The 13,451-nt window shown below is 37.2% G+C and overlaps 2 protein-coding genes across 3 annotated transcripts; one reads left to right on the top strand and one right to left on the bottom strand.

The window, feature by feature from the left end:
• The first annotated feature begins 404 nt into the window (after positions 1-404).
• LOC113761239 (chaperone protein dnaJ C76, chloroplastic) lies at positions 405-6,908 on the top strand. Its single transcript, XM_027304127.1, has 7 exons — positions 405-805; positions 949-1,029; positions 1,194-1,231; positions 1,324-1,403; positions 5,816-5,899; positions 6,102-6,210; positions 6,438-6,908. Exons 1-7 carry the CDS (start codon positions 503-505, stop codon positions 6,577-6,579), a joined length of 837 nt encoding a protein of 278 aa, XP_027159928.1. The 5' UTR covers positions 405-502; the 3' UTR covers positions 6,580-6,908.
• Positions 6,879-13,161, bottom strand: LOC113761238. 2 transcript variants are annotated; one of them, XM_027304125.1, is made up of 9 exons: positions 12,822-13,161; positions 11,520-11,607; positions 10,709-10,822; positions 10,390-10,472; positions 9,889-10,003; positions 8,556-8,647; positions 7,978-8,043; positions 7,398-7,491; positions 6,879-7,153 (listed from the first exon to the last, which is right to left on the bottom strand). In XM_027304125.1, exons 1-9 carry the CDS (start codon positions 13,109-13,111, stop codon positions 7,043-7,045), a joined length of 1,053 nt encoding a protein of 350 aa, XP_027159926.1. In that variant the 5' UTR covers positions 13,112-13,161; the 3' UTR covers positions 6,879-7,042. The 2 variants fall into 2 exon arrangements, with proteins under 2 accessions (XP_027159926.1, XP_027159927.1); XM_027304126.1 differs by having other exon boundaries at positions 11,520-11,578; positions 12,822-12,894.
• Positions 13,162-13,451: the final 290 nt, after the last annotated feature.

The following is a 13,451-nucleotide window of genomic DNA, read 5'->3' as shown; positions in this document are numbered from 1 at the left end:
TATGAAAAATTTTTTGGATGAGCCCGGTTTCGATTACTACTATAGGTAAGAGCATGCATTCGAAACCATAGGTTACTTACAGAGGTTCTTACAGATCGCCTACCAACACTGCCCTCACATCAGTGAGATTTGAACGCACGATTTTTTGTGAAAAAAGTGATTTGTTCTTGTCAACTGAACCAACTTGTGTTTACTAATTTGGTATTTCGTAGCAATGAGTTTCAGTCTGCCAAGAAAATGACAAAAGAAAAAGGAAGAGATCTTAAAAAGAAATATTGGAGATAACATTCGATCCTTTTAAATAGGATATTCCATTGAAAGGCAATGGGGTCCACAAAATATCATCAAGACAAGAATGACATGGCCATAGTTTGAAACACACAATAACAGTTCAGCTACTTTTCTGAACCAAAATTACCTTCTACTAACATAAACTGCAAATTGATCCATATACTAGACCGCGTGAGTAATTGACATAACCAAATTCTGTACAAGAAAGCCAATGGAAAGTTCATTATTCTGCAACCAAAATGCAGTTGGAAATTTATCAAAAGTTCAAGAAACAGTTAAGGATATTATTGTTAACCGTCGTAATTCTCCCTCCACCTGCTCATTTCCATCTGCTCTTACCCCTCCAACCTTGAAAACTTCACTTCCTTTTCTTTCTTCATTTTCTTCTTGTTCATTCAGATTGAATTGTTACCGTAAAGATGATGAACATCTATCCACTTCTTTGGCTTATGATGTTCTTGGTTTAGCCCCTGATTGTACTCCAGCCGAACTCAAGGCTGCTTTTCGCGCCAAAGTATGCCATGTTTTCCGACTAAAATTGATCGATTCACGACATGTTTTTTTCAGCATTCTGGATTCTGTGGTTCTTCAGAAACATGGGTTCTTGTGGTTTGATCAGTTTGATTATGTCGATGATACTGGCTTTTGTGGACACAGGTTAAAGAGTATCATCCTGATGTCAGACAAGATAAGGGAAGCTCAGATATGATGATTCGTCGTGTAATTAAAGCATATGAGGTACAACTAGTTGTTTTAATACCTTGAATTACGCTTCTCTGAATGCTAAGTACTTGTGATTTTCATAACACTTAGACAAAAGCTACGACTTAGCAAATCTTGTACCAAATGTTAGCATTTGTTGGCATGAGACATCTGACTGCTCTTTTTCTATATTTGACCAGATATTATCGAACTGCAGCAGGTCAGAAATTATTGAGAGGTAATCTAAGTACATAGTATTTTCAGAATCTTTGGTAGTTGTAATACATGTATGGAAAAGTATTCACTGGTTGGTAATTGCATCATCTGTAGGGAATGTATGGACCCATTCGATGAACCAGAATGTGAAGCATTTGATGTATTTGTTAATGAGGTTCTTTGTGTTGGAAAAGGTACCGTTTTCTTCACATCTTCAGAAATGTTAGAAATAGGGTCCATTAGCTACCTAGAACTGAATTTCAGTGAAAGAAACTATGTACTTCATCCAAGAACATTGGTGCAGACTGCAGACTGCCTGAAATAGGAAAATTCCTATAACTGAGTTAAGTATATGTTTAACTTAGACCCATGAACTGTTGGTTGAAGTATATTATGCCCTCGTTTTAATTGCCCAGAACTTTGGAAAGACAACTTTTTGATCCAACCTTGATCCCCAAAGTCGTGAAAATCTGACTGGCCAATAACATTTAGCACAGATTAAGAAACTCCTGGTGTTAAGAATAGGTATCTTGGACCTTTTCTTGGATAAACATATTTTGTTTTGGTGTGCAAATTACACTGAAAAAAAAAATTTCCAATAACAAGGTGGGGAGAAATGTCTGCTTTGCCTACAAAAATTCTTGTGATGCTAGCTTTTCCTAGAAAAACTTGTAGTAGAGAAAATTATCTGTTAGCTGCAAGTCCAAAAATCATCATATTTCTCTCTTGAACACCCAACTAGAAAGTAGGATACCGATTAAAAAAGATCTCTTCTCTTCTTTTATTTCCTATCATTTTCATTTCATCTTCGATTGTATTATTTGTAAACTCGAAAACTAGGGCCCTGTTTGGAAGCTTGGTTTTTTACCAAGTTTGTATAAAACTAGTTTTTTAACAACTTTTGCTACAGGAACCCCGAAAAACTTATCAAAATTTTTAACCTACACACTTAAAATATCCAAAACACAAAAAAAAAAAATTCCCTTCCCCTTTTCTTCTTCTTCCTCCCCCACCACCACCTCCATTGCCGGCTCCATCACCAATTTCCGGTGCCGGTGCCGGTCTTTTTTTTTCCCCCTTTTTTTCCCTCTCCCCCTCTTCCTCCCCTGCCATCATCCTCTCTTGTCTTTTTTTTTTCTCTCTACGTCCGGCGCAAAGGGGGTGGCGCAGAGGGGGCGGCGAGGGGGCAGAGGGGGGCGACGCAGAGGGGGACGGCGGGGAGGAGGGAAGGCGGGGGGAGGGGGAAGGGGAGAGGGGCGGGAGAGAGGGGGACGGGGCAGAGGGGGTGGCGCAGAGGGGACGGCGGGGAGAGAGGGAGGCGGGGAGGGAGAGGCAGGAGGGTGGCGGGGGAGAGGGAAGGCGGGGCAGAGGGGGAAGGGGTGGCGGGGAGGGGAAGGCGGGGCAGAGGGGCGACGGGAGGTGGAGTTGCTGCTGGGGGTGCGGAGGTAACGGGGAAGAAGAAGGAGAAGAAGAAGAAGAAGAAAAGAGAGGAAAGAAAAGAAAAAGGAAAGAAAGAAAAAGAAAAAGAAAAAGAAAAAGAAAAAGAAAGGGAAAGAGAAAAAAAAAAGAAAAAAAAAAGTTTTTCACCTTACAAAAACTTCTACAAAATTTTTTCAAAAACTTCTACAGTGCACTACAGTAAAGTTTTAGACAAATTCCCAAAAAACTCAAGGTTCCAAACGGGCCCTAGGATCAGGATACTATGTTTGATTCTGCATTCAGCAAACTTTACTCCTGCAATCCATCTTTTTTGAGGACTTTCATCCTGTCGAGCACTCAAACATGAATTTGGAAAACATTCAAATTTTCCGGAACAGCAACAGCAAATAGATTGCAAGAGATCAACCTTTCTGAGCCAATTAAGAAATATGCCTTATGTATATATGTGCTATCTATATAAATGGGAAAATGCATTAAACTCTCCCAGGAATCCTTCCTGAAACTTGGCCTTATATTATGTTAGGACTGACCCAAGAATAAACAAACTAAAGTTAGATCAAAATAGGCGGTATAACCGATCATATAAAGATTAGGCGGTAGACACCAGCCATATAATAATTAGGCAGTAAAACCGACCATATAAAAAAAAGAGTTGTGGCAACCCAATGAAGACAAATAACAAAAAATAAAAGATACCAAAATTTACGTGGTTTGGTCAAATTGACATACGTCCACGGACGAGGGAGGAGCAATATTTCTACTATGAAGAAGAAATACAAAAGCCATAGGAAAGTGGTTTCTAAGCCAAAATGGCACTTACAAAAGGTTTAGGAAATATTCCTAAACTCAAAACAAGAGAGCCTAAAATATTTGACTATAAATGGACTAGATGACTCAAGAAACTAATAGCCCATATAACTCTCTTGAGTGGTGCAATTGATTCCTTCATAAACCCCTTCTATTTATAGGCTCTCCAACGAAGCCTTCCTGCTGTTTGCTGCGATATGGGACGAAAGAATTATGCCACAGTCAAACATTGCGGCCGTTGGAAAAATCAACAAATAGCCTGCCAATGTGCCCTGGTAAAGCACATTGGCAAGCTGTGAAGTGGATTCTCAGATACTTGCGAGATACTTCAAATGCAAGTTTGGAGTTTGGAAGAAATAATAATACTTTGGTTGGTTTTGTAGACTCAAACTACGCTGGGGATCTTGACAGGAGAAGATCACTTTCAGGCTATGTATTTTGCATTGGCGGTTGTGCTGTTAGTTGGAAAGTTACTCTACAACCTGTCGTAGCTTTGTCTACTACATAAGTAGAATATATGGCTGTGACCGAGGCAATCAAAGAAGCCTTGTGGTTGAAGAGTTTGTTTAGCGAGCTTAGTCTACATCAAGGTGTTACTGTTATTCACTGTGATAGTCAAAGTGTCATACACTTGACTAAAGATCAGATGTATCATGAGAGGACGAAACATATTGATGTGAAATATCACTTTATCCGGGATATCATTGCTGAAGAGAAAGTCCTTGTTCGAAAGATTAATACTAAGGAGAATCTTGCTAACATGTTTACGAAACCTCTTCCAGTTTACAAGTTCAAGCAGTGCTTGGATTTGATTGGTGTTCATTGTGTGTGATTTGGCCCATTAGGGCTTATGTGGATAAGGTGGAGCAATTTTACTATTGTCGATGGTAGGACTAGAAATTATGCCAAGGTGGAGATTTGTTGATTTTTCCAACGGTTGCAATGTTTGACTGTGGCATAATTCTTTCGTCCCACATCGCAGCAGACAGCAGGAAGGCTTCGTTGGAGAGCCTATAAATAGAAGGGGTTTATGAAGGAATCAATTGCACCACTCAAGAGAGTTATATGGGCTATTAGTTTCTTGAGTCATCTAGCCCATTTATAGTCAAATATTTTAGGCTCTCTTGTTTTGAGTTTAGGAATATTTCCTAAACCTTTTGTAAGTGCCATTTTGGCCTAAGAACCACTTTCCTATGGTTTTTGTATTTCTTCTTTGTAGTAGAAATATTGCTCCTCCCTCGTCCGTGGACGTAGGTCAATTTGACCGAACCACGTAAATTTTGGTGTCTTTTATTTTTTGTTATTTGTCTTCATTGGGTTGTCACAACCCTTTTTTTTATATGATCGATTTTACCGCCTAATTATTATATGGCTGATGTCTACCGCCTAATCTTTATATGGTTGGTTATACCGCCTATTTTGGTCTAACTTTAGTTTGTTTATTCTTGAGTCAGTCCTAACATATTATTCTGTCATAGTATTCATCCTGATCCTAAATTATCGAGGCCTTTTGACGATTGGAGAAACATAGACATGAATTTTTTGGTACTGAGCCGATTTGTGGAATGGATTTGGACGATGTGAAACACTATAGCCATTCTGAGTTAAAAGGAAATGACAGAAAGTTTGAGTAAGGACAACAATATTCAAAAAACCTGGTTTGGGAGATTGTTCAGGGCAAGGATTCAGCAAGATACAGAAATAAAAGAGGTGACCCTAAAGACATGGGATGTTTTTTCATTTTTTCAAAGTAAGCTGGAAAGGGCATCCAGCTAGAGTACATGATGAAATCGTATTGCTAATGAAGGAAGCATTGACATCACACAAGAATTGAGTGAAACTCATTGGATACTCATGTGACGATAAGCTGGCTGTCCTCTACGATCTCAACTCATTGGTAGTGAGTTGTTTCTTGGAAGAGGAAGGCTCATGACCTGATGTGGAATATGTCATACCCACCTTGGAAGACTTGATTTGGGAATTTGAAAGGGATCTGTCTCTCATGTGGAAAGGGTCAAGGATTAAAAGTAAGAAATATAATTGATCACAGAAGAATCATTCATGGGAACTTATGCAGCGCAGATGCATCACTAGCAGAGAAAGTAGCAGTAGAAAATTTTTCATCTTTGATATGTTAATTTGCAGATAGTTTATTTTTCTGATGAATAAGGGGTATCAAGTGAAGTTGTCAATATTCTTTTTCCGATAGGTTATGTCTCAAGCTGTCTTAATCTACTTGCAGCAATATGTTCTGCCAGATTAAAAATCACACTGCAGTACCTGACATTGTTGAACCTGAGCTTATACACCATAAAATCTGCTTTTTTGTGCTGAGGTTCTGTTCTATGATTTTCTGCAGGCTGTCCATATTCATGTGTTAAGAGAGCACCTCATGCATTTGAGTTTTCTTCTTTAACAGGAACTGCTCGTGCAACTTCTCAAGGTGCCTCATCCACTACTAGCTTTCATATTTTGTAACCATTTGGCTAATCTTACGTGTAGAATATTGGCAAATGTTAATTTCCAGCATATCTTTGCTTTCTAGATTTCTTAGGAAGTTCCATTCATGTAGTTCCCTCACAAATATTTCAATAGTTCTTCCTTATTGATTGTTGGGTTTGGAATCTGACTTTACTTTTGCCTAGGACATGGCAAAGATTATCAAGTGCAGAGTGCAGTTGGCCAGTGCCCCATGAGTTGTATTTACTTTGTTACACCTTCTCAGCGAATCATTCTGGAAGAGCTACTTGATAGGTGCATCGAATCTGTTTTTTTTATATAGCTAACATATGCTACTTCCCTTTTTGCTTGCTTTGGCTCCATAGAACTTTATAAACTGATTCATCTGAATGAAGACCCTATCAGTCATCACTAGAATTGAGTTGTAAGAAAGTGCAATGATCTTTGCTTCACTATTAGTTCATTTTTTTCATATGCTCTTTACTTATACCAATCACTTGCAAACATGCTTCGTCTTGCAGCATCATTGGTGCACCATATGATACTTCAGCAGAGGCAGACTTGCTTTATTCTCTCATTGTGAAGGCCAAATTTGAAAACAATAGGTACCGAAAGCCCAAGCAACAGCCGAAGGTCTCCACCAAACATGTAGATTGGTTTTGATCATCTGCACCACGGTTGTTTGGAAATTACTTAGAAGTGCTATAACAACTCATGCTTGTCATTTGGCAAAGAATGTAGCACGAGGACGTCTAAGTTAGCGAGCAGAATTTACAATTTTACACATCTAATGGCTGCCTAGTTTCTTACAAGCTTCTGAAATGCCATCAGAAAACGAGCAGTTTGCCATCAAGGAACGCTGTCTGAAACACTAGAGTGCCATTTTTCTTATATACAGGAGTGACTAAAGTTTGCTTACTGCAGATCAAGAGTTAATAGGTTTCATGTAATTCACCAAAAGCTGAAGCAGAAAAAACATCTATTTTCCATCATAGATTGCTATTTGAACAGGCAAACCAGATCTATCTTGAAATGACATTTAAGGATAACTAGACTGCAGGTATTTTAAGGACAGGGTAGACAAATATAACTAAACAGTAGCTCCTGAAAAGGTGAAAGACCATGTCTATCTTGAAATGACTTTCATGAATCGGTTTAATGAGGAGAAGATGCCTGCTGCTTGGTCAAACAAAGATGTGCCTTTCTCTGGCTTCTCTTCCACTCCTCCAAAGATGATCTGTAAATAGACAAAACACTGTAAATCCACCAAGAAAGAAACACCATCCTTCTGTTCTTTCCCTTATTTAACTTACCTGATATCCAGCTTTCCTAATTTTTCACGATATTACTTCTAACAAATCCCTTACAATCTCTCAGGAGCAAATGAACCAAATTAAATTACTAGTAATTCTGCAGAAAGCAGAACCAAACTTGAACCCTGGTGCATTTATTTCAACTCTGTTCTTCAGGGAGACACTGACCTCAAGTTTTTCGGCATCAGGACGGCTTATCAACTCCTTGGCCAGGAGATACCGATTAGGCCTGTCCTTGTCATCATAAAACACCTTCCATAACCTGTACAAAGCAGCAAAAAGCAAAGACAAGGGAGGGGTTACTCAAGATGGTCTTATAGTGTACCACAATGAATTTTGATAAGCAGCTAATTAACTAGGAGGATTTTGTCATCTTCCCCTTGTCTAACACTCTTTTTGTTTTCCTTTTCCATTCTGCGTGTACTCTATCAAAACTAGATGGCACTAATAAGAACAGTCAGGATTCAACACCTAACTACGCTGTCTTAATTAGGTTCCTCAGAGGAATGTTGGGACTTCAATAGCCAATCTTTCAAGATGTTCATGATGAAGAATAGACAACGGAAGTGTTCCATTAAAATGAGGGACAGGAAGACAAATTGAATTTCTCCATGATGAGATAGAGCTCGTTACTCTATTTGGAGATTGGAATATTTATTGCATCAAAAGGGCAATAGATACTTGACAGCTATTGGTGAGCACAAACATCAGAATCCCAATCCACCTTTGTAGAAGATTAAGGGCTTACCCTGGGTAACATCTAAATACAGCACCTAATGGAAGCGGTCGCATTGAGTAAACCACCGTAAAAGTACTGCAATGTCAAACAATTAGCAATAAAATTGTTAGCACAAGACTTGGAATCAAAACAATCAAACAAAATATGAGCAACCAAACATTTTCAGGCACTTAAAATGAAGCTAAATTTATGTATGAGAAACACATGAAATTTAACAAGTGCTAGTGTGTCCAAAATGGGGTGAGGAGCCAGTAAGTTTTCAATATGGAAAAAGCAAAATACAAAGTAAACTAGAGTGAAGTTTGATTTGTGTGATGGGTTATATTCAGCTATAACTGAGATTGAATAGCTAGACAGCAGATTTTGTCAAATGGTTGTAAATTTAATCTTATAATCACCCAAGTAAGTGGAATAAGACTCATTTCTAAAGTTTAGATTAAGATATACAATAAAATTATTGTTGATGACAAGTTGAATACAGGGAACAAATTTCAGGATGTTGCCCTAGCTACACCATTGTAGTCATTCAAAAGAATAAAAAACAAACAACTTGAGAAGCAATTCAGCAGAAATTTCTTCAAAAGTACCTTAAAAAGTTCCTCCTTAATCTCCGAACATTGATCCCAACACCGACATCCTCACTTACAAGACGTGGATTCCACATGAGAAGAGGCCTAGGCTAAGAGTAAAGTAAAAACTACTGTAAGGAAATGCTCATTTATAAAGCAAATTCTCCATGTCATAGTGTGGTAGATTAGCATATGTGTTGATGCAGAGTACGACAGAATCATTCTTTTGATGCAAGCAAAAGGCCTTATTGCACATGTTTTAGAATATACAGATACCTACAAAAAATCTTTTCCCACAGTCTTCCACCTTTCTAGGATACAAAAGACAAGTGGAGAAGGAGGACAATTATTCAGTGTCCATTTAAGAAAAGAAAGATGGGGAAAATGAATGAAGAGGAGGAAAAGTAAGAATCTAATGCTTTATCCATCAATTTCTGTGTGCCATAAAACATTTCTTAGGTCATCACATACCTCCCCAATCATGATTTGTTATAGAGACAGTTTTGATAATAACCTGTGCTAGTGTTTACGTTAGTCAGCTCATTTATATAAGCACAATGCAACATTCTCTTAAGAAACAGTAAATGTAGCTACACTGTTTGGAAGAAATCACTTTTTTCATGGTAGTGCATGACTGAGAAAATCCAGACCTCTAGAGGAAGGATTCTAAGCTTGGGTTTTATTTGATATGACATTAGCAAATCATAGCCGAGAGGTAGCACAAGAATGGCACATTTATGAAGTCAAATAAACAGTGATATAGAACACCAAACTGTTTCTAGCCATAACTAAAAGCAAATTTTATGAAACAGGAGAAAAACAGATATTCAATGGACTTCTATTTCATATTCCCCACCCAGATATTAGCTTCGAAAAGATTGTGCCCTACAGTCACAAGCTGCATATTGCTGCATGTAATTTTTTTGTTATTATTAGTATTTTTTTTAAAATGTTGTATGTGGTTAATTACACTGTATTATAAATTGTAGCTAGTAGCTACAGAAGTTGATATTTGTTGCACTTGCGACCTGAAAATGAGACATTTTCCGCCAAAATTTCAAGGGTTTTCGTCATTTCAGTAAAATTTCATGCTATTGCTTCAAGAATTATAACTTGAATCAGAAGATTAATTAACCATCCACTTCTAAAATTTCTAGGGAGGGAAGTAGAGTTATCATCAAAGAACCTATCAGATAAGCTCAGTCTTACCAGCCTAAAAACTTAAGCCAGTTATGTCTTGAGCATATGCATGACGTGGTCAGTTATGTGGGAAAAGGAGAAGTTGTGCATCATCTGAACAAGATCAATATGTAAGATGCATGAGTACTTAAAACTGTATAAAATTAAGTACCGGATCATCTGATAGTTCAGATGCAATTCTTTCAACATATTCCAACATCTGATAATCAGGTACTACCATTACAACAATTTCATCATCTCTTGTTACGGGCTTCCGGTCACCCAAGCTATACAGGTAGAAGACAGAGACAAAGCATGAGAGTTAGCCTGATGAACAGGGAGTTGAAAACTGGAAAAATAGTGCTCTATATGTTCTTCTAGTGTACAAGTAATGCATTACTAGGATATGCAATTGGTCCTGAATCAATTCCATAAAGTAAAAGCTCCAATTTTCTTTGTAAAGGAACATCTTCATCCTTGAATTATAGACACTTTTTAGCAACTTTATAAAGAGATTTCTTATCATACCAGTCGGCAAGTTAATGCATTGAAAAATTATCCTTGAATCATTTGCAATTTTTTTAACAGGAAAATGAAACATAAAGTGTGGATGACTTTTGGGAGTTATTTCAAGCATTATCTCTATAAACTTCACGTGGTTCATGGACTCTACCTGGAGAAGCCAAAAGCAGCATCTTTCCACCGATATTTAAGAAGTGCCGTAGCTCCAGCATCTGGAAATATGGCTTTAACTTTCTGACAATAAAAGCCTTAGTCTTAACAGTTGATGATACACAAAGATAATATTTTCTTTTAAAGCACACAAAAATAAAATGACTAAATCAATACCCACATTACTGATATGAAGCTAAAGAAAGAGAAACACCCATTGAACATTGAGTGCATGGAAACCAGTTTTTTGAAGAAGTTACACCTATGCATAAAAACATATAGAAAATGACATTAAATATTTAAACAGCTTTGCAGAGAACCTGACATCCTGTTTCTTCAATTAGTGTATCCAAAAATAACCTTGAGAGTTCCCAGAGCTCAGCTTGAGCACCCTCATCATCAAGAAACTGCAGCTGTGGGATTAAGAACTCAACCTGAGAGGAAAAATGGATGAAAAAAAGTCAAAGTATGGAAAACTCAACTGACAATTTGCAACAGCACACTTCCATGTGTTTCTAACAACCAGGTTGCCAAGCATAAAAGAGAAACAAGAGCCCCAAGTAAGATAGAGCAAGATGAAATGTAAACAGCCAAGTTCAAACTCAATAGTAAGCTTGCTCCATTACAAGTTACAAATTCTAGCCATGCAGCAGAATTTAGTATCTATTTCATATAGGGGCATACTCCGCCATAGACAAGTCTATTAGGGACAGAACTACTATGTAAGTTGCTTCTTCTTCAGTTGTTTTTTGATGTATATTTTCTTTTACTTTTCAGTTTGGAAGGTGATCTACTTAAATAATTAGCATTTAACAAGTATGTAAGTCTAATTAGGCATAAAGTGCATTTTTGAAGTCTGTTCAGGAGGAGCTACACACAAGCTATGGCAAACATGCATGCACTTGTGTATCGGGATTGGACTTCTGTGAGATTGTAACGAGACTCAAATGCCTTAGGATGTCTAGATCTTATAAGAAGAATGGCTAGCTTCTTTAGTTTTGAGCAACAGGAGAAACTTAAATTCAGTCCAAGCATGAAATGAATAGATCTCTCTTACAATTAAGATAAAAATGTCACACAGATTACAATATCATCCATAACAGACTATTGTAAAACAAGTTGAGAACATACTATAGCTCTCATTCCTCCTGAAGACACAAATGTAGCACTTGCTTGGCCTGACTGGCGGACTGCACCCTCCAAATCAGAAGGCAAACAACTGTAAGAGATTTAGCATGGTTGAGGTTTTTCTCCAATGTTCTTCTAAATATAAAACTTAAGGGTAAAAAGATACAAGGAAAAAAGTTAAATGGCCAGTTCACATTGTTTGAAATGGACAGAAAACAATAGAAAGATCGCATGGATGTAGCTCTTATATTTAAACAACAAGACAAGCATAAACAGTCAAGACAGTTGAACAATTTTCTCACTAAAGTGATCTTCAAATTTGATTCCTTAAGACCCATGTATGTGGGTGTGTGTATATAAACTTTCTCTACCATATTTTACAAATGATATTGAAGAAAAATAGAGTCCTCAGAGATGGGAAATCCTGGAAAAATCCACATTCAACCTCCCATTGTTTACAATAGGAGCGAAGCAATATCAAATTATACTTTACCTAACAACATATTGATAAAATATACAGTTTTGACATTCAGCAGTAAGTCACCCTGGCCATTTCTACTCACGCTAATTCGCTCAAGAATCAGACATTGACAATTCAGAGAGTTATATTGCAAATTAAAGCCTTAAGATTCTTTCAACTAGATTCTTGTCTATTTGATCACATTATTAACAACTATGTCTCCATCATTTTCTTGTTTTGGAAGCTAAATACCATGAAAGTACTGCAGTAGCATAGATTCCGCCTTAGAGATGTCTGATTAATCAAACATCTTTAGAGCTCGGCCGTTAATTTGGGATTCCAGAATTATTGCAACAAAAAACCACATATTGTTAATGGCAGTTCCTAATTTTTCTTTTCACACCTTAAAAATTCTCCACTTTAGTGGCCTTATTTTTAAGAAAACAACTCAACTTTCGACACATCCACTTCATCTGCAAAAATTTTCCCATTTCTAAAGTACTGGAGATCAACACACAATGCAGATGAAAAACCATCTAAATTAGCTGATATAACCAAGATCTAATCCTCTAAGCAAACATTTTGTCCAGTGACTTACACATAAATGATCATCAAACACAAAAGAAATCACGCATCTTCCTAGCCAAAGCCTTCGTATTAGCTACAGTGTAAACCTCCAAATTCCAATTGTGAACTAAGTCAAATGCTATGTGACTCTCAAACAGAAGAATACAAAAAAATTCATCTGCAAAAATTGATATTTCCATGATTCAGTGCACCCCACTAAAACTATCAACAGGGCAATCATGGATTCTTTAAATTCAGTAATTAAAACAAAAACCAACCTGTCATCTTCTTCTTTTTTCTCTTCTTCTTGAATAAAATGCTCTTGTGTGTCTAAAGAAGAATTATGACTGGTGTCGTCATCAGCAGCGGCAGGATTTTCTTGGCCTTCAAAATTTTCAAACTTAGCACGCATTCTTGAATTGGATACAGCTTTGTGAAGTGAAACTCCATTGCAGCCAAAAGTGTTGGAGGGGCACAAGAAAGATGGATAGCGGGTTGTGGAGGAACGAAGTTTTGGTTTCGGAGCTGAAGGGAAGTAGCAAGAGAGGTTTGAACATGAAGATGCCATTATTGATTACAGATAAGGAAATTTCTTATTCCTCGAAAAACTTGGAAGGCTGTAAAGGCTTCAGACTAGACTCGATGAAATAATCACACGCATAGGCGCCAAAATACAACCGCGCAATCAATGCTGGTAGTCAATAAAAGGATGACACTTGGACAAAAAAAAATAAAATTAATTAATTATTTTTCTAACAATTACCATTAACAAAAAATAAGTAGTTTTAGAATTTGGATAATTAGATTAGACTAAGAAAGGATATTTATGTGCAGTTTTGCCGTGATAAAGAGAGCTCTCATCATGTTAGATCATACTATGATTTAGTTATTTTTATGTGTTTCTAATT

Source organism: Coffea eugenioides, chromosome 2 (genome assembly GCF_003713205.1).
Source record: "Coffea eugenioides isolate CCC68of chromosome 2, Ceug_1.0, whole genome shotgun sequence".
NCBI lineage: Eukaryota > Viridiplantae > Streptophyta > Magnoliopsida > Gentianales > Rubiaceae > Coffea > Coffea eugenioides.
The sequence above is the reverse complement of the archived record's forward strand: the minus strand, read 5'-3'. Positions and strand labels throughout refer to the sequence as shown.